The sequence below is a fragment of the Falco rusticolus genome, chromosome 3, assembly GCF_015220075.1.
Source record: "Falco rusticolus isolate bFalRus1 chromosome 3, bFalRus1.pri, whole genome shotgun sequence".
NCBI classification, from domain to species: Eukaryota; Metazoa; Chordata; class Aves; order Falconiformes; family Falconidae; genus Falco; species Falco rusticolus.
In genome coordinates this window covers 89750798-89772355 of record NC_051189.1, presented here as the reverse complement: position 1 = coordinate 89772355, position 21558 = coordinate 89750798, and the positions used below count along the sequence as shown (strand labels likewise).

The following is a 21558-nucleotide window of genomic DNA, read 5'->3' as shown; positions in this document are numbered from 1 at the left end:
GTTGGTTTGGCAACGTGTAATGAAATCTGTTACTGGATAGCCTACTAATCATCATGAGCAAGTGACTGATGCACACAAGTCTTCTGATGTTTGCACTGCACTTTCATAAAAGAACTATTCGTGCATCAGCTATGATGAGCACTAACAAGGGAAACCTGCTTACAGCAGCTGGACAGCTTGATTAGTTCTACATGCCCAAATATGAAAGCTTATTTTTCTGCAAGACTTCAGTAAATGTGCTGTTAGGGACAGCACTACTTAGCCTTGCAGGCTGTGCAGATGTAAATTGGCACAGCTCATTCATGTATAAGTGGGAACTGGCAAACAAAAGCAGATGAAAGAAGGCATCTTGGAAGAATCAAGGTCTAACTCGAGTTATCAACTACAGCATCTGTACCTTAAAGAAATTTGAGCACTATCAAAATAATCATTAATAGATGTGGTGCTGCGATTTGCTTAAAACAATCCTTACAGGCTGCCACCCTTATTGCTTCACAACTGCTACACACGGATACTAGCTCTGTAGCTACGTTATCACAAAGGCTAAACATCCCCTCTTAAGGAGCAACAATCAGCTGAAACTGTGTGTGCTATACTTGTGTGCTACCGAACCCTCTCTTGGTCACAAGTGGCAACGAGAAGCCTGACTCAAGGCTGTGCAACTGTATCTACACCCCATCATCTAATTCTTCTTGTTGCTTGGATATAGAGATAGAACATCGTGTCATCTTACACTTACATGGAAATCCATGCATGCACTTAATATTCACAAATGCAAACATACAGTGCAGCAATGCTTCAAAATCTGTTTAATGTTGACAACTGTTGATCAACAGATCGTGTCCCATGCAAAAAATCCACTACTGTTTTGGACAAGCTGCTAGTGAAATGCAAGATCAAGACTGAAGACAGTTGCCCAGTTGACACTGCTGCTAAGTTAACGCTTCACTCTGCAAGCTTGGAACTCTGCAATGTCACTGTCCAATTAATTTGAGATACAGAGAGCTGTCCTACAAGACTAAGAACAGAATGGGCCTAAAGATCTAAGACAAAAGATCTCTCTTTCAGCCACAGCCAGCAAACTACTTGAATGCTTCCTTGTTAACTTGTCTTTTCACATGCAGAAACAACCTCCAGAACAATAACGCTTATAGAATGCACAGAACCACAGGCTGGAGAAATGGGCTGACGGGAACCTCATGAAGCTCAACAAGGGGAAGCACAAAGTCCTGCACCTGGGGAGAAGCAACTACAAACACCACACAGGCTGGGGCCTAATCAGCTAGAAAGTAGTTTTGCAGGAAAAGACTTATAGATATAAAAACATATATATACACACATATGAAGGATGAGTGCAAAGAGGATGGAGCCAGGCTCTTCTCAGCTGCGCCCACTGACAGGCCCAGAGGCAATGGGCACAAACCGAAACACAGGGTGCTCCCTCTGAATGTCAGGAAACACTTTTTCTACTGTGAGGGTGATCAAGCACTGACACAGGTGGCCCAGGGGGGTTGTGGATTCTCCATGCTTGGAGATACTCAAAAGCCATCTGGACATGGTCCTGGGCAGCCAGCTACAGGTGGCCCTGCTTAAGCAGTGGGAGGTGGAAGACAAGATGACCTTTAGAGGTCCCAGCTGATCCGAGTCATTTTGTGGTTCTGTGACCAGACATAAAATCCCATAATGTGCAAAATAAAAGCCCAACTGGTTGAACATTTGGTTTAAGTGGATAATGCACAACTGCCCTATTAACTCATACCTAGTAAGCCAGACTGCATAGAGAGAATGCACAGTTGCCCAAGAGTACTTTAAGCATATTTGTTCAGTGAAACTATTTTAAGAGCTCACCTGTAAGAGGTAGCAACAAAACTCTATGAGGGAGACAAAAACTTTTTGAAAAAACATCAGCTGATTCAGGGAGGAAAAGCACACATATGACAGTTTCAGCAATCACATATTGACTAACTTGTAGCACTGTGAAATCATGACGATTTGGAGACAAAGGGCATACCAACCTCTTACACAGCATTAACAACTTCAGCTATCAAGGCCTCTGGCGATTACACTCGAAGTACCAGATAGGTCAGCTACAGCAGTGATTTACAGTGCTGAGGAAACACTGCACCTCCTGTTCGCTAGAAACACGGCACATTCTTTCTCTGAGTCTCATCTGCATCTGAGCTTTTAACAGGACTTAAACCAGAGTTTCAGTCCAGCCTAGCTAGCCCATGACAAAGGGGAGAACTTGAAGCTAAAGCCAGCAATGCACCAGTTGGGAAGTTCCCACACTGCCAATTTTTGCTCCTCCTACAACTTCATATAATGTCAGTGCTGTTACAATTGTCTGTCGAGTGAATGAGAAGAAAATTACTTGAATGTTCAGACTGATTAAAAGAAATATTCTCACAACAGTCTAGCGTGACAGAAAGATTTAAAAAACAATTGTCCTTTAAGAGTGGTGAACTCTAGTACAATTAGTACTGAGTAAAGATGATGCCTTCATTACTACTTTTAACTACTGGCAGAGGGTAATACATCATTTTGTCCAGTTCTTGAACTGAAGAGATCTAAGCAGCAGTTTAAAAGTATTCTTTCATGTAGAGCAGCAGTTCCGAACAACAGAAAATCTCTCTGTCATGTTCTTATCTCACTCTTAAGACACTTCCCAAGACATTAAATCTCCTTTCACTATTAAAAGCATTTTTACTTTCTTCTTCCAAAAAGGACAAGATTAAGATTAAGAGGCTGAGGAAAGGCAAGAAGCTCATGAAGGAATGCAGTTTCCAGCCAGATCTCTGAGCTTGTCCTCTGCAAGCTTTGGTCTCTGCAAGTATAAACCCTTAGACTTGGAGGATACTGCAGAAATTTACCAAGTCTTGGAGGAAAAGTAGACATTCAATATTAAGTATAGTTAATGGAGAATTAGCTGTAGTGTTTTCTAGGACAGCTATGGCTAGACATTGATACTGGCAAATAAATGAAGTGACAAGAGATTTAAGTAGACAGAATCCTACAAACTTCAGTGGTTTCATAGATACAGCCATCTTACTGCTGCTGTCTGTGTTCCTTTCTGCAGCTTTTTAGAAAGAGCTGAGTCTCCTTGGTACTCCAAGCCCAGTGAGATCCTGCTATTTACAAGTCAGCACTTGGCAACACTGAAAACCGGACTACAGCTTAACAACGGTAATCTAAGTGCAAGCATTAGGAAGTCATGGGTATATTTTCAATGCCCTTAGTGTTCATTTAATACATTGGAGAAAAAAACAGCACAGAAAACAGTGAGAGGCTAATTAACCCTGGTATAAAGGGACTCCGGGCAAGGCTACAAACTTGTCTAACACCTCTTATTTAGAGCTAAATGACTGAAACAACCAAAAGCAGTGCAAGTTTTTACTCTGCAATTTCCTGGAGCACTAGCATGCACGTTTAGACAGAAGTCTTTCATTTTAAGCACTGTCGTTCATCTAGTTATGACTTCCCTTCCAGAAGACTTCCAGTAATGTTTCTGGAAATCCTTAACTTCTGTTCGGAGTCAGAGAAATTCTGGTTCAGAGACAAAGGTGTTTGGTTCACTGAGGGAGCTGGAATACTTTTTCTCTCAGTATGCAACACTTGCAAAACATTCGTATTTTCCTGGAGCGTACCAGCATTCGAAAGATCTTTGCCAAGAGTAAAATGACATTTCTAATCCTCCTGTCTCTTATTTAAACCAGACTCTGATGGCACACTTTTCCATAGACTCAACTCTGTAAAAATAAAAAGAATACACTGCAGCTTCAAAATGGGATTGCCTGTATTTTCGTTCTTACAGAGCTATGAGACTCCAAAATTAAGTTCTACTACCTTGTTCTGCTGCAAGTGACTGAAGATCAATTATAAAAGCACTCTTCCAATTTGCAGACAAAACATCCTATAAATAGAAGCCTACTAAGAAAAACACTCTGTAAATAGAAACTTTCCCTTTGTTTGTAAGTAGAGACTTTTGCTGTAAAGAATCCTCTAGCCAGCTAATTATAATATTATTTAGCAAACAATTATCTCCAGGAGATTGCTTATTTCAACTGAACCTTAGTTCTATTACTGACAAGTATGCCTGATCAAATGTTCCAGTGTCTAACGCAAGCCACATTTATTATGTTAGCAAATATTCAGGCCTCTTTCGGTATTTCAGCATTCTGATCTCAGATTTTGGATGGGGTGGAGCAAGATAAGCAATAATGCCAAACAGCTTTGATACTGATGCACTTACTAAACAAATATAATCAACGCAAGAATTAAGCTATGTGTTCTGTTATTTAAACCAATATATACAGTGATATCACCAGACTCTTTGCACATCAATGCTTGTTTTATGACTATGGATGTGAAGGCTGCCGATTTATTCTTACACTTCAACTATAGATTCAAAGTCCACATTCTGCACAGCTTAATGCACTGACGACTTTTTTCCAAAAGGTGCTATTACAGACTACTTCCATTTAAAAGTCTGCAAATAGTATCAAGTGTTTCTACCTTAAGTAAAAAGTATTTCAGAACACTTTCTTTAAGAAGCAAAGTTTATGCAATTATAAGGCAATCCTAGCTCTGTCCATCACACTCCAACAGTCCTATCTCTCACAACTTTTGACTCCATCAGCCATTTCCAACTCAATTTGTTAAAAGGTATCACCAAGAAACATCAGGTTCTTCAAGGATCATTAAAATAGGAGACCAAAATGAGCAGCAGTCCTATTAATCCTTTGTCAAGAAGCGACTGTAACATGAGCTCAATCTTACCAGACCACACAGATCCTAGCTAGAAAACATAACCCTAATCACGGGAAAAAGCAAACTGCTTTATATTCTAGTAAATCACCCATAAATTCTTTGTAGGTGAACCAAGCAAGTTCTTCTGCTCATTATAGGTAAATGTTCCAGCTCCTTGAAACCTCAAACCAAGCCACCAGGCTGGATGTGCCACATGCAGTAACGCAGCCCTTGCCATACGGAATTCACAATCTAAACTTGACAAATAAACCACCTGGTTCAATTCCAGGTCCAAACTCCATCACCTCTGCAGGCCGATTTCACATCACTGCCGCTTGCCCTAGGTGCATCGTATTTCACGGGTCATGCGAACAACATGACCCCCCTCCAGCCTGTTCAGCAGCCTGAGCTGAGAGAGCCCGGGGGTCACGGCAGGGCAGCCCACAGCTGAGCCGGCGGCCGCTCGGCACAGAGCTGCTCGTGTGCTTTATCTGCTCGATACAGCGGGCACACCACGGCGCAAAACCTTCCCGCAAAGGCCCCGAGCTCCCCGCGCCCCGGGCAGGGCCCGCTCCGAGGCCCAAAGCCCGAGCGGCTCCGAGCGGGCCCGGCGGGGCAGGGCCGGGGGCGCTCCAGGCCCACCGCGGCAGGCGGCACGCGCCGGCAAACCGCCCTCCCATTGGACGGCCGGGAGCGCGGGGTCCCTCCAACCGGCGGGACCGGCGCGTGATTGAGCCCACGCGCCGCTACGTCGGTGCGGAACGGGCGAGACCGTTCCCGTTACGCAACAGAAGTCGCCCCCCCCCCCCCCCCCCCCCCCGCGGCGGGACGGGGAGGAAACCGCCCTGCGGGCACGTGACCAAGAGCGCTGGCTCCGCCGCCGCCATCTTGAATGGGGGCGGGAAGCAGCTGTGACCATTAGTCACCGGATCCCTGCCCGGGGAAGGGTCTGGTAGGGCGGCTCGCCGGGGCCCGGCCCTTTCGCCCCCACCGGCACGGCGGGAGAGGGCGGAGGGGAACAGCGGCCGTGCCCTCACGGGGCGGGGAGGCGCCATGATCGATCTGTCCTCCCCGCAAACAAAGCCGAGAGGTCACCCCCTCCCCCCGGCCGACTCCGGGCCGGCACGGTGCTCTCCGGGTTGGGGCGTCCCTGCGCCGGTAACGGTTCTTCTGCCCTCGCAGAACCTGGCTGTCTCTATTTAACAGGGGAGGAGAAAGTTCAAGCCCTTCTTCAGGTGTGGCCATTGCAAACGTGACAGGAACCGCCCGCGCCGGGCCCCTCCCGTGCCACCGGGAGGCAGGGCCGGTGGGCGCCGGGCACCGCCAGCAGCCCCAGGGCGGGAGGCAAAGCTGCACGGCGCCGGGCAGGTTATCGTCACAGGGGGAGCCCGGCCCTCCTGACCCGGGGCCTGCCGAATTCAGAGAGGTCTTTATGAACTGATTAGTTTACAAATGCAAAGCCCTGAAGGCACTCAAATTTCAGAGATTAAAGCCGAATGAAAAGACTGTGGACACCTGACAGGTTTTTAAATCAAGTCTAATTTAACAGTACCACTGCATTTAGTCAGGGAAGTCTTCAACTGTGCCACTAACTCCCATTTCCTCCAGTGTCCTATCTGTGAGGGTCCCACCGTCCCCTGTGAACACGAATGGAAAATACTCAGCAGAAACCCACCAATCCCTCTGTCAGCCATTATTTCCCAGAAGAGGCTCTGCTGTATTTACAATTTAACCATTAAGAAAGGAAAAAAAAGCCTACGGAAGGGATGCCGTTTCAGCCCTGTGTGGACTAGAGAATATGTGATGTGCGTGTTCAGCCAAGCTGACTCGGGGCTCTCAGTGTTCCCTGAGTAAACAAAACCACCACAGCTTGGAAAGCTGCTTTTACACTAAAGCCAGGACGCTGCATAAAACAGACTTCAATTTCAGTAGTTCACGAGAGCCTCATCTCCTAATGAATTTGGTGGGACACACTGAGCAGCTACAACTGACCTGCCTGTTTCAGGCAGGACGTATGTTTCCAGTTACTAGCACCTTAAATCCAGAAAGAACAGTGTCCAGTCTTACAACTTCCTGCAACTCAATCCTCTTCCCCTAAAGACAGACTTCCAGGATTCATTTTGGGATAGAGCTAGACTTGATGCAAGTTAATGAGCCAAAATAAACACTTTTTGGACTTCTGCTATGAATTCATTATGATTTCAGTGCCATAATGTCTACCTACTAGTTTATCACCTGCCAAATACGCTTTGGCCTTAAAAATTATACAAGCATTTACTTTGTGTGTTTGAAGGCTTAGAAAGTCATCCCTGTCTCCTCTGAGTACTCTTCAGGAACATATCCTGTCTGCCAAACATTTCTCTGCTTGGTAAAGGAGCTATTCTTTTCCTATGGCAGTCAATGTAAAAGGGTTTTCTAGGAGTGGCAGAACTAGATAGCACTGCAAGTAAACTTGGAAACAAAATTCAAAAAAAAAACAACAACCCTTACTGTTTTGTACCTTCTTCTGTTACGCATCCGATGAAAACCTGATGCGTTCAGTTGAACAGCATTACAAACACCTGTCTTCCAGCCCTTTCTTCCCCTTTACATGAGAGGCCATCTATAGACCAAAAACCACAGAGCTCCAAGATGATGTCTTGGTTGCATAAATATGGGGCAGATTTTAAAGTCAATGCTCACCAAGAGGGCAGCAATGAATGGCACTGGGGGAGAACCATAGTTTAAACACAGCTGCTGCACAAGAGAATGCTTCGGTGCCACTCACTGAAAGTCTTCATTCTTGGTGACAACCACCTTCTAGCAACAAGTGGCACATCTGCCTTCAAGATGTGCTTTGCTGTTTCCTGACAGCCACCCAGAAAATCAGCTTTTCTCCGAACAGAAGCTCCAGCTGTGACATTTTAATTTGCAGCTTTAGTGGAATGATTACCACCCCTTCCCAAACCTCATCAGCCACCCTACTGAACATGGCTTTTCAGAGAACCAGCCTTAGAGCCGCTCACCCCTAACTGCTGCCTGATCCTTGCCAAGTCCAAGCTTAAGGCTCATTTGGGAGGAGGGAGGAGTGCAGGTTCCATATAAAAACTATTTCAACGCGTTCTACTGTTTTAAGCCGCTACAGAACGCTCTTCTTAAAACATACGGTTTCTATCTAGCATTACTATTCTTTTTACAAGTTTAGTCAAGCTTGTCAGTTGTACTCCTGCATCATACAACTTCTTCAGTGGCCTACAGCGTGCGAGGCTGCCAGTCAAGCTGCAGCATTGCACGGCACCCTGGGCTCCAGCAAGGCAGGGTTCAAAAGACAGTGCTCCAGAAAGCATGGCAGGCTAGAAAAAGAAACCCTGCCTCCCCAGTTCTACTACGTCACAGTCAGGCACTGTTATGTCACAACAAGAAATTCGTACTAGACACTCCACACAGCTGGTGGGGGTGGCCGGGGCCTACACTGCCGCGGGGGGCGGGGGGGGCGGCAGGACGAGTAAGGAGGCGAGACGGGAGGGGCCACATCCCAACGGGGGGCTTCGGGGAAAGGCAAGAGGCCGCCTTCAGCTCCTGGAAAGTCGGGAGGGGGTGAAGGAAGGAGGAGGAAACCGCCTGATGAGATGGCGCAGCGGGAAGAGCCCAGGACGCGGCGTTACCTGGGCTTGGTGGCGACCGAAGCCTTCCTCTTCCTGGTCCCCGCACAAGGCCCGCCGCAGCCTCTCCAGGTGCTCCCGCAGGGTGACCCGCTGGTGGAATGAAAAGGCCGGGTGCAGCGAGGCCATGGTGAAGAGCAGGAGCAGCTCTTCCTGCGCGCCGAAGCCCAGGCCCTGGGCGGCGGGGAGGCCGGCCTGCCCGTTTTCTCCAGCTCCGTCCATCACCACCACCACGTCCTCCTCCTCGGCCCCCTCCTCCTCGGCAGCGCCCGCCGGGGGCCGCCGCGCCGGGCAGCTCTGCAGGATGGAGTCCACCTGGGGTAGGAGGCGGTGGAGGCGGCCGGCGGCCTCGCGGTTCTCGGAGCCCAGCAGGGCCAGGTAGACGATGAGCTTGGAGCGCACGGCCGGGTCGCGGAAGTCGCCGAGCTGCCCGGGGTCGCTGAGCCCGTTGGCCTTCGCCTCCGAGTCGCGGAGGCAGTGGTAGTCCTTGCGGGCCAGGTCCTCCAGGCAGGAGCCCAGGAACCGCAGCTCCAGCGGGTTGCACAGGTCCAGCAGCCCCACCATGAACTCCAGCCGCTGCGCCGAGCCCAGCACCAGCCCGAACCACTCGTACACCGTCTCCTTGTCGGTGCGGGCCGCCGCCGAGCCGGGCCCGCCGCCGCCCGGAGCGGGGAGCGCGGCGGGGGGGGGCGGCGGGCCAGGCCCAGGCCCGGGCCCCAAGCCGTGCAGCTGGCTCGGCCTCTCCAGCCCGCACCCCCTCCCCGCGGCGGCGCCCCCGCGGGCCGGCGCCCGGGGCACCTGCTGCAGCTGGAGGTGACAGTCCAGGGCGCCGCCGGGCTCCTTCAGCCCCAGCCCCGCGGCTGCCGCCGCCGCCGCCGCCTCTTCCGCCGCCGCCGCCTTGTGGCTCGTCTGCTTCAGGGGCAGCTTCATCTTCAGCATCCTCGGCGCGGGGGGGACGCGTGCATCCGACAGGGCCCGGCTCCGGGAGGGGGCCCGGCCCGGCGGCGGGGGACGCGGCGCGGCGTGGCCGGCGGTCAGGAGGAGCCGCTCATGCTGCCGCGGGCCCGCCGGCGCGGGAGAGGCGCGCGCAGGGGCAACGGTCCCGGCGTGTGCGCGCGTGGGGAGTGGGCGGGAGGGTGGGGGAAGGGCGGGCCTCGCTCGCGGCGGCTGCGGCTCCTGCAGCGGTTCCCCCTCCCCCCCCCTTTCCCCAGCGCCCGTGCGCGCGCCCGGCGGCCCTCGCGCGCGCGCAGAGCCGGAGGCGGCCGTTGGCGCTCGCGGCCCCGGCCGGCGCGGAGTGAGCCCGAGCTGCCGGCGGGGGCAGGGCGGGGGGATGCGGCCGGGAGGGGGCGGCCGGGGCGCGCTGCTCCGCCTATCAGCGCCGCCGACGTCAGCGCGCTCGCCCGCGTGCGCGGCGCCCGCCGCCGGGGCCTGGGCAGGGCGGTACTGCGCGCGCTGGGCCCGGGCATGCGGCAGCCGCCGCGCCTCAGCCGGGGCGGGCGAGCCGGGGTCCCGGGGCCGGTGCCCTCTGCGCCAGCTCCGGCATGCCTCCGTCGCAGGCGCCGCTCCGTCCGCAGGGCGGGCCCGGGGCCGCGGCCTCGCTGTCGCCCGCGCTGGGCCGGCGCCGTGCCCCGGGTCCCGGAGGCGAGGCAGCCCTCGCTCCCTCGGCCGGGCCGATTCTCGGTTCTTAGTAAGCGGAGAGCGGCGGTGCGTGACCCCGGACCGCGGGGGCTGGGCCGGGCCCGTCGCGGCGCCCTGAGGCGTAGGTGTGCCGGGCGGTGTGGCCGCGGGCACGGAGCCGTGCCCCCCGCCCCCAGCGGGCCGGTGCCCGCGGCCTGGCTCCTGGCTCGGCCTCGCGTGTGCCTAACGAGTGCAATGACGCGCGCAATTGGGAGCAGCTCAACAGCTCACCTGAGGCCGGTCGAGGAACAAACCTCCCTATTGTGCAGCTGAAAGATTCTCCTCGCATAAGGCCAGGTGCTGACTGGAGGCTGGGCTCTGGTGTGCAGGGGCACACGGATTTACCCACGCCAATGGAACAATGGTCATCACTGAAACATGGCTGCTACAGGCTTTTACGTTTCCAAAGCAGTTGAAACCATTGGCATTGTAAGATGTCCCATTTTTAAATTACTGCTGTACAGTATCATGTGGCTTTCTACCGGGTTGTTTTGCAGCAGGGAAATACAGGGAGTATTACATAAAAAAGTATGGCAGAACAGCTTAGGGATAGTGTGGCCTGAAATAGCAGGCTTGCTTCATTCTCATTCCTCCTGTTCTGTTCCAAACTGTGGTGATCCATGACGACGAAGAGCCTACAATTACAAGATTAAGCAGTACTCTTGAGTAATCAGAAAGTTGCAATGCTCCTTACTTTGGTTTCCACACGTACATAAAGACAGTATATTTGAAATCGGAGTCGAGCCCATGGCTTGCGGGACAACACACTGAAGAACAAAATGTGTTTTAATTATAGTTATGCAAAGCAGCATCCTTGAACTGCTTACAACAACCAAGTATAAATTGCCAATGCTAACTCCCCCTTATCTGTCTGTCCAGAAGCTGATCACGCTAACAAAGAAAGAGCCTGCTTATTAAACTATAATAATCTGCATGACATTTACTTAATCTTGCACGCATCACTTAGATTTGCTACAAAGCAGTCTCAAATGGTGGTTTTAGAATAAACAATGTCCTGCATTTTTATATATATGCAGCAAGCATATGTATTTTATTTAAAAAAATTAAAAGGACTAACCTGCAGGTAATGTGTTAGGTTTATACGTTCCTAGTTGCCACTTGTTCCTCTTCTAGTAACAGAAATGCGCTTGAACCTGACTCACTACAGCTCTCTTTATTCGTTAGCATCACAGCAGCGCTGTCACTGTTGTCAGCCGCTTCTTCCAGGACGTGTGGAATCAGGAGTATAGTGAGGAGTGTGAAATGGGTCAAGTTTTACGCTTTCATCCTGGACCACCAGCAGTTCTTTGCTGGTCCCAGCACCAAGAGGGAGAAGAACAGGTACTAATAAACCCATTTTATCCTTTTTTATTGTATGCTGTTGGCTGGCCTGGCTGAACCTGTGAATTGTTCCAGATCCCTACAGCTATTAGTCCAAGCAGCTATCATAATACCTCAGGATAATATTGTCTTACATTGTCATTATGAAGTAGTAATTCTAGAATTACAGCAGTTCTTGTCATATTGTCATTATGGTTTTTTTTCAAAGAAAAATTACCATGACTATCTCAGGGGATGTGCCAAGCTGGAATCATGGAAACAGAAACAAGGCTTGAGGTTTCTGCTTAGTAGTTAGAATAAAGATATTTAGCCTGAATAGAATTTGCAGGATCAGATTTACAATGATCTGATGTTAGAAATAATGTTTCCTACTTTAACAATATGTGATTCAAATAAAATGTGACACAGCTCCAAACAGATAACATCACAGAGACTGAAAAAGGAATTTAATTCTGGGGCAAGGGGAGGAGGGGGATGACAGAAAGAGAAGGTCCGCTGCTCCATCCATAAATCCAGAAAGGTAAGATAAATGACACGTGTATAAGGGTAATGGTTGAAAGTATATTCCATGGGTCCAGAAACTACTTGTGCCCATCCTTGTTTGTTGTAGGTCCCAAGCTAATACTTAGTTTCACAAATAAGCTTAAGAACCTGATTAACTCAGCCCTTAATTTCCCCTTTCTTAATAGCTTAAACTGTGATACTTGTGAAAAACATATGTGAAAGACATGAAGTCAGGAAAATTTTAAAAAAAAAAAAAAAAAGGAAAAGGAATAGGATAAGAAAACAAAAAGAAGAGAAAGATATTCCAAGATTTCAGTAGCTGAGGGAGTTGGCAGCAAGAGGACAATGTGGAAAGAGAACTGAAACTAAAGTGCCCAGGAGAAATGAAAGTGAGACTCAGGGCTGTGAATGGAAGAAGGACACAGTGGGGAAACTTACAAACACTGACAAGCCCGCACAACAGGAGAGGCTACTATAAAATTTTACTTGCCCAGGGCAGCTGCCCTTGAGGTTTTTTAATCTGTTTTTCTCTAAAAAAACATATAGCTTGCATAGATCTTTAATGACTGTTGGGCCCACAGTCACACTGACTTAAGAGTGAGCACAGTACAGAGCCTTAGAGCGAAAAATGTGTCTGTAATCCCTTGAGTTAAAAGCCAGGTGAATCCTGATGCAACACAGGGCAGGCAGGGGAGCAGGCAGGGCAGCAGTGCCAGTTTGGGAGCCCCGCACCCCTGCTCTGGGAAGTGGCACTCATAAGAGTGCAGCAGGGGTCCAGTCTCACACCCCCATCAAGGGCCAGAAATGTGCCCCACAGAGCAAGGTGCCCTGTCCAAGAGAGTTGCCGTTGCCACAGCTGGATTTGCAGTAATAGGACCAGTCTGAGTCTTCCTCCACCTGCTGTTTTTTCACCTCTATAGCATAACCCCTGTTCAAATTATCAAAGCCTCAGAGCCTTCTGAGTGCACAGAGGCTTCGTTGCTGATATAGAGATGTTGTCCTTATTGATAGATCCTCCTGTGAACCTGGCTGCCGCAGGCTGCTGGCTCAGCTTTTACACCTAGCTGTGACCATCACAGTTTGGATGAATGAGCTGTGGAGAGCACCGAGACACACACAAGCCGAGGAGACCCGTTTCCTGCACTTTGTGTGTCACTGCACTGCGTACAGGCAGCCACAATGTGTCTTTTGAGTAGAAAGCCTCCCTTACCAAGTTCTTACAAAGAGGTCATCGGCATTGTGGGGGTTTTGTTCAGCAGGCCTAAAACTTCTCCAGCAGTGCTTTTAGAAGGGAGAAATCCATTAAGAAGAATAAAAAGCATGCGCTGGGACACTGGACTGAATGCTGAAGCTAAAGGAGGAACTAACAACATAACCTTCAACACGATTCACATACATTTCTTTTGTTTGTTAAATTATCCCATCTTTTTTCCAATATTGACTTCTGACCGAGGCAAAGAGTTTCCATTAATTTCGACAACATATAAACCCAATTTCATATTCTCAGTTTATTCGTTCCGTAACCATTGCTCTGGATCTGCTAAAACTGGTTTGTGAGGGTGTGAATGAGGTTAATCTGTGGCCCGTTTAAAAATCAGATAGGAAAGCTGTAGTATATATTTTTTATTTAGAGTAGTGTATATATATAATTCATATATATCAGGACATATTTTTTTTTCTTTTTCATGTTGATACTGCTCCCCAGCTACCATCTCTGCTATTAGTGTTTTCACTTTTACAACAAGCTCTAACAAACGGTGTGGATCTTTGCATGGATTCCCATACTACAGGTTAGAAGATGTGTAAACAGGGAAAAAAGCGCTTCCTTTCCTCCTTTGTTCCCTTTCCTCCCCTTTCCCAGAATACAGGAAGATCAACTGTGTCTTTATACAAAGTTTTCAAATGTCTTTAATTTATTGGCAGTAATACGGACTATTGCCTGGTCTCTCAGCCAAACTCCCAAGAGGTAAGGGAATCACTTCAGGCAATGTCACACAAAAAAACAACCTGGAAGAAAATATAAGCTCCCTGGAGCAATTTTGCCGACTCATGATTTGTCATTTATCTCATGATGGCGTATTTTTTCAGTATCTTACCTTCTATGAAACAGAAGGAAGGGTTACCTTTTGGCCCTGACATCTAGACGAAAAAGTCTTGAGAAGATGACAACTTGAAGTTTGCTAAAAATAAAACCTGACAAATCAATAGGTTGTTATTTTTTTATTATTAATATTATTATTATTGTTACTGGTTTGATGGGGTTTGAATATTTGAGCTGTCTTATTCTTTCTTTTGGCCTCTTTTTCAGCAGAGGTTGAACAAGCTTATATTTGAAAACTAAAGATATGTTTAAGAAATAACATTCTTTTCCATATGCTTTTAAGGAATGAAGACAGGCATTTTTAGGACTTTATATGCAATATCACTAGTAAAATGCAGAAGATGATCCATAGTCCTAATTATGTTAGCATGCTGTGCAGAAATACACATAACGATTTTAAGCACAGATTAGAAGGTTTTGGATTTTAAGTTACTGAAAAATAAGTTCCATGCAGGCAGAGGGTGTGTTCCCAGGATCAACTTCATGATGAAAGACTATTTCTAAAGTCAAAGTGGTTGGTTATTCATTTGCAAAGGTCACCTGTCCCAGGCCTCTGTGGCAAGCTTGCCCATAAAGGTGCTGTTATGAAACATGGTTGCAAATTTCAGCTCACTGTTGAAGGGAAGCTGAACTGAAGCCACAGTCTTTCTTTTACGTAACTGTTAAAGGTGAATTATTACTATTTTCACCTGGATGCATCTCAGAAATGTATGAAAGAAACACTACCAAGCTGCTAAGATAGGGGGGCCTATTTCAACTTTTGTGCAAATGGAGCAGGTTTCTTACCTGCACGGTGTTCCAGCCTGGGGTACACAGGGCAGTCTGTATCAGTTTGCTTTTCTCCATATAAACTAATAAACAAAAATTACCAATAGAATTTAAGGAGACTTAAGGATACAGTCACACTGGGATATTCTTATCCTTTGGCTCTTCTGACCAGCAGTTTCATATAGTCAGAATAGAATCATAGAATCATTTAGGTTGATGAGACCATCAAATCCAACCACTAACCCATCACTGCCAAGCCCACCACTAAACCACGTCCCTAAGCACCACGTCTACACAGTTTTTAAACACCTCCAGGGATGGTGATTTCACCACCTCCTGGGCAGCCTGTCCCAGAGCTTGACAACCCTTTCGGTGAAGAAATTTTCCCTAATATCCAATCTAAACCTCCCCTGGCACAACTAGAGGTGGTTTCCTCTTGTCCTATGGCTTGCTATTTGGGAGAAGAGACCAACCCCCACCGCCCACAGTCTCCTTTCAGGTATTTGTAGAGATCAATAAGGTCACCCCTGAGTCTCCTCTTCTCCAGACTAAACGACACCAGTTCCCTCAACTGCTCCTCGTAAGACATGTGCTCCAGACCGTTCTCCAGCTTTGCTGCCCTTCTCTGGACATGCTCCAGCACCTCTACATCCCTCTTGAAGTGAGTGCGCCAAAACTGAGCACAGGATTCGAGGTGCAGCCTCACCAGCGCGGAGTACAGGGGGGCGATCACTGCCCTGGTCCTGCTGGCCACACTGTTACAGTGACAGAAATTCTCAGTGGGATTTTCCTGTCGCAGAGCACAGCCTGCACTGATTCTGATCACGCGGAGTTCAAGCCAGTATAAATTGTGAGGTATCAGGGTACATTGTACCCAGAACTGAAATTTACACACAAAGCTACTACCCGATCTAGATGGCAATTCAGTTTTGGGGAGGAAAGCAACGGGATTTTCAACACCATGCAGCACTGGGCTTTCTAATGTTCCAGCATGGACAGTGGTGAAATGGCCTTGACGCCAGGGAGTTACAGGTGAACCATCACCGTGAGCTTTCACAATGAGCAGCAGCACATGAACTCCTGTACGTGGGCAATCTGCACACACAGCTCAGCTAACGCCAGGGCTTCGCTGTCATGGCAAGTCCTATTTAAGTAAGACCATTAGACAAGACCATTTAAGTGCATGCCCAAACCAGTCTCTGTTCTAGTTAGCAATGAAGTACGTCCTTAAGTGTAAGGCGGTGAAATTTAAACACCTACACAAAGAAGAAAAGGCTTAGGCCACCTTAAACATCTGATGAAAGTTAATCAAAATCTGTTCTGAACTGAGGGCTGGCAGGAGGAATGTGGGTGTGGCTGAGGCACGAAAGAGTCTAAGCACCAGGCCTGCTTGATACCAGTCATGTACATGATAATTAGGTAGGCAACGAGCATCCAGGAATCAAGCTCTCCTGAGAGGTTTATTGACTAGGTTATTTTATAAACTTTATCCCTGGGCCAAGAGGAGGAGAAAAGCAACCTGCCAATCAAACCGTAAGGAACCATCTTGTGCACTGGACATTCTTCAGAGCAAAATTCTCACCGGTATGCACTCAAATGTACCAGGGAAGAAACACTACATCCTGACCTTTAAAATGTGCAGTCACAGTCACAGAGGCCCAAGGATGCCAGTGCGAGCTGCAAAAGAGTCATGAGTCACTTGTGAGATTTGTACTGCAGAAGGAACACGTTATCCCTTCGCTCTGCTGGTAGTGCCAGTCTCTTTCTGTCTTAAATGATCCATCTGCTGCTGCCCAAATTAGACACACAGCTCTTGCTGTCACTGTGCAAAGTGGTCGCTGACAGTGCTCAGAGCGTGACATTCTCTGTAGCTCAAGCCTTGCTTAGCATCTCACCTACAGCCAGGGAAACCCCCTTGTGCAAGCGTGGCTTGTGTCCCATCGAAGCCCTCAGAAGAGGAACTGTGGCTGCAGCTGCCAGAGCCAATTTGTCAAGGCCAATACCCTGTAGGTCCTTGCCAGCAAGCTGGGCTGAAGGAGAAAAGGAGAGATCTTCCATTGGGGTGGGACTTGCTGTCACGAGCCTGTGGACGAGGTGGGGTCTGGTGGGAAAATGAACACCTCAGCTGCACAGCTCAGTGCTGCTGGGGGTGTGAGGTGGTCAGCTGCTACTGCTTTTTTGTCTTCTGCCCCACACAACTTGTTTGGCTCAGGGCACACGACATCACTGTTCAAAAAATGCTTGAGCTTCAGCTCGCCTTGGTTTGCTGTTTGTTTGCATCCACTGCATGCATTAACTTGAAAACAATGCAGGAGTGCTTACCAGAGCAGGTGTTACACACTGCCATTCAGGTATTTTAAAGTAGGTTGTGATAATCCATAAATATATGGACCCATATCTATACATAAATCCATATAAACCCATAAATATATATGTGATAATCCACATAAATCCAAAGAAGTGACCTTCACTTTTGTTATGCTTTCTCCTGCAATGTATGTATTTATATTGAGGTGCCCATAGTTCAAATTATCTATCCTTGAAAGTTTCACTATTTGCTCTTTGGGGATGTCCAGTGTTTGGTTCAGGTGTGAATCCCTGCTCGTAAAACAGAAGTTCTCCATTTGGCAGCCTCTCAGGAATAAAACAGGGAATTGGAAATCTGTTGGTGGGTAGGTGTTTCACACTGGAGGAGTTCTGGCTTTCCACTTCTGAAGAATGAGTAGGTTGCCTTGAAATAATGACATTTGTGGAAGCTCTTTAAGTCTGATATGTATTTATTAGGATTTTATGGCATATAAGTGGGATGGCTTACAAACTGGGATATATGAGAAAAAGCATCACGAAATTTATTCTGTAAAAAAGAAGTAATTCAATGAATTAGTTGAGTGGATACCTCCTACAGAAAAAAAAAAAAGAAACCTACATAAGCTCTTTTTCCTACTGAAATTAATAGCCCCACTTCAGTGGTTTTTAAAGGACCAAGGCATCAAATTTGGTGTTTAAAGTCAAAATCTCAAACCCTGAGCAAACCTGAGGTAGGGGACCGTTGTACAGAAAATAGCTAAAGCATCTGCGGGCACTGAACACCAGTATGGATCCTTGGAGCTACTGGTGCAGCCCATGGGAGGGCAGCACTGCCCTCAGCTCAGCCAGGCTCCAGCCTCACCCCCTGGGGCATCGTAAATTCCCATGAAAGGCCTTCCTCTGGTTGGGTGCTGTGGTTATTTTGGTGGTAGTGCCCGGTCTCAGGAGCAGCTGTGTTTCCTTTTCGATAAGGAAGAAGAGTAATTTCTAAGTGGAGGATACAGAGCATCTTCTGTATGTCAGCGGGTGCTCACCTCATTCCCACTCCAGTTCAGCCAGGGCACTCCAGCATATGCCTAGCTTGAACTTGCATGTAAAAGTGATGATGTTTGTGCTTTGTTTAGCAAAGAGAGATGTTTCATCTGGCTGAAGCCAAAGCCTTTTTTATTTTATTATACTTTTTTTTATTTGTCCTCTGTTACAGGCTGTCCTTAGTAATTGAAGACAAGTGAAGGGTCACAAATTACCCCATTTCACCCTGCCTCCATTTCATCCCTACCTCAAGGGATGTTTTCAACAAGATATAATTACCATCCACAATCATCTACTAACTCCTGAAATAATAGTTAGCCATGCCTAGCTTTCTTTAGCATGTACGGAAAGAGCAATCAGTATTTGAAAGAGGAATACCCTTTCTTTCCCAGGAATCTGGAAAGTATTTCAGGCTCTGAAGAACTAAAAAGCCTGGCTGAAAAATCATCGGTAAAAGGCTGGTTTCTAATTTAATACATTTAAAAACTTTTCTGTCAAAAAACCTCTTAGCATCTTCTTCTCAATTAAGCAACTCCAGATTTACTGACTAATGCTTAATCCCATTTTTTCTCCTCTCTGTGCCATTTTATTCACAACTGCTCTTCCTCCTTAAATACTTGCCATTGGATATCAATGAGCTTCAGATGCCTTTTGATGACCTTTGAATGTCATTCTGTTAATAAAACTGCTCTTAGCCAAATGATGTTTTCTTGCTGTGACACGTGCCAAATCTCTAAGTCCCTCCACCTTGAGCCATACTTTCCACTTTTGCAACGTTGCCCAAACAAGGTTGCTCAGTGTCTTTTCTGAAGAGGTCCTAATATTGCCTGCTGCAAGCGAAGACATCACCTGTAGAAGTCAGGCTGCCTCAAGGACAACGTGGATGGAGCCTGGGGTGCCACCAAGATGGGCAGAGAAGATGCTTCCAGAGCTGGCTGGCATGGGACCAGTGTGGACTACCATGTTTCCCTCAGGTCTCTATTCAAGAACTCCCTTTTCTTCTATGCTAGACCTGAATCATCCATTTTAGTGATAAACTCATTTTACCATGACAAAGTCTTCCTCTGTATTTGTGCAGTGGCCAAGGCATTGATTGAAGCATCTAGAAAGTAATAAGATACATAATAAAATAGTAATTAGGAAATCCTCCTTTAGTCAGGGACACATGTTGCTTTCTATATGCCTGGTGTACTTTGAGATACTAAAAGAATAGCAAACTGTAACACTTTGAGTTTGCCTGAAGATGATGAAAAAGCCCCGGTGATAGAAGGCTTAAATTGGAAAACATTGTGAGCACACAGTCCACAATGCAGCATTCTTATCTATCTTGACAACCAGCTTTATCACCTCCCAGAGAAAAAGTAGCAAAATCAGTTAAATCAAATGAATTACTGTTGCAGCCTTTTGCAGGGTCCCTAAAAAGGCACTCCTGCTCCTTGGGAAAGGATGTGCTGTGCCTGCATTTTAAATCATGTCAAGAGTTTAACTTTTTACCAGTTTAGTTACTAGTCAGTGTCAGAAACCAGTTGCAAGTCCCTCCAGCTTGAGCCATCCCTTCCGCTCTTGCAACATTTTGCCCGATTTTTTTTTTCTCTTCCTTTGCCATTTTAAAGGATCTCTGGGGATTACCCTTCTTCAGTCCTGAACACCCTATTTAAATACTTATATAAACAAAAAATCTTTGAAATGCAAACATCTAGCTTGCATATGTAGCTTAAATCCAGTATCTAATGAATCCAAGGGGTTCCCAGCTCCCTCAGTTCCTATGGACATCAGACTCTGACTATTTAAAAATTCTATTGTCTTAGGAGCTCATGTTTTTTAAGCACTTAGAGAGCATAGAAATGAACACGGGAAAAGCCAAAGGAATGTCACAGAAACATGTATTTCAAACTGCAAGTGCCAAAAAAAGTGAACACTTCTTTTCCTTTTAAATAAGCTTGCAACTATAAGAAGTGGGGGGGGAAAATGTTGAAACCGATTTGAGACATGCAGTTAACAAAAGGTTTCCTCTCACTAGATCTCTGGAAATGCTTGGCCTTTTTTCCCCCATCTGCAAAGTGCTTTTCAAACATTGTTTACCTAATCTTAACCCTCTTCTGGAGGACTGACGGGAAATCACTGTGCTTTTTTTCAAGGTGTAGAAATTGAAACAAACATGGCTAAGCCTCAGCATTTAGGTATTTATTCCCAGTGGGTGTAATCTCTTCGGCAATTCCATCTTCAGGACTGATGGCTGGAGGCAGCAATTGGAGGGGACACGAACAGGGAAATTAGAAAGTTTCCAGAGGAAGGGATCTTTAACGGAGAACAGGGCTTGAGGGAGAAGGATATGTAAGCTGGAAAGATGCTCAGGAGTGGGAACAGTTATTTGGAAGCCCCATAAAATGTCTAAGAGGTAAAGTAATATACGTAGGCCTGGCAGAGCAGGGGGAGGTGAAGATGGTGCCTCAGAGGAGCATGCACGGGAAGGAAGGGAAGGGCGAGTTGGCTGTGGATTAACCCTCTCCTGTCTCTCTTCCTGTCTCTCATCTGTGAAATGGACCTAATATTTAGGCACATTTCCCCAGGGAGGGGATGAAAGCACTGTGAAAGCATTGAGCAAAGGAGGGCGTTTAACGACAGAAGTGAGAAACACAGCTGCACCTCATTGCCTCTGGTTAGCCAAACCCTGACCAAGCGCCATCTGCCATTGCAGCTGCAAAGACATATACACTTAGTACACCTTCTAGCACTGTCAGTTCTCTTGTTTTGTCGTATGCCAAAATATTTGTTCGCCATAAAGAGGCCTGCAGGTCAAGAAAACCTTAACAGCATATCTGAAGAATACACACTTAACCTGCTGTGCAATGTCATCAGAATAGTAGTGGTTTACTTGTTGGCTATAAAACCCGGTAGGCAAGGGCTAATAGCTTGCTTCCCACTGGCTCATCTCTCCTTGGCCACCTCAAAGCTTTAGCCTGAGAAGCATGGCAGAATTGCTCCACAGTGTGCAATTAATTGCAGATTAAAAATACAGCTTCAGGAACTTTGCCAATGAGATAATGTGAGACAACGCTCTTAGGTGCTCAAGTAGACTGATTTATCCCTAAGCAGTACCTGCCCTTTTAAAGATGATCAGAGCAGTCAGAACATTTGACTTTAAAAAAAAAAAAAAAAAAAGGAAACAAAAGCAAAGCTTTTGAAAATTATCCTGCATTGTATTCAGTATGCATTAGTGAACGATGTCAGACCTGAAAAGTATTGTTTTTCATAAACAATATTATTTACAATAAATACTCTGTCAAATTGTATTGTAAGGGGTGCAACAGAAGCAGGACATTATGTTAGGAGTTCACTATTCCTAACCCGCATTGCCTGACCATTTTACTGCACTGTAGCCATATAAAAAGGAGCTTAAAATGGAGGTGAGGTGATTGGAACCAATGAGAACATCCAACT

At 47.1% G+C, this 21558-nt stretch overlaps 1 protein-coding gene and 1 long non-coding RNA gene across 8 annotated transcripts in view; one reads left to right on the top strand and one right to left on the bottom strand.

Moving 5' to 3' along the window:
* ZCCHC2 (zinc finger CCHC-type containing 2) overlaps positions 1-9654 on the bottom strand; it is a 49363-nt gene extending 39709 nt beyond the window's left edge. For 5 of the 7 annotated variants that reach the window (XM_037379076.1, XM_037379077.1, XM_037379078.1 and 2 more), the window contains exon 1: positions 8391-9653. In XM_037379076.1, the coding sequence (XP_037234973.1) occupies positions 8391-9326 (936 nt within the window). In that variant the 5' untranslated portion in view covers positions 9327-9653. Of the gene's footprint in view, positions 1-8390 lie in introns of all 7 variants that reach the window. The other 2 variants (XM_037379080.1, XM_037379081.1) reach the window with 2 other exon arrangements.
* Positions 9655-9845: 191 nt separating this feature from the next.
* Positions 9846-14114, top strand: LOC119145575. Its single transcript, XR_005103450.1, has 2 exons — positions 9846-10493; positions 11250-14114. It is a non-coding gene; the product is annotated as an uncharacterized LOC119145575 (long non-coding RNA).
* Positions 14115-21558: the final 7444 nt, after the last annotated feature.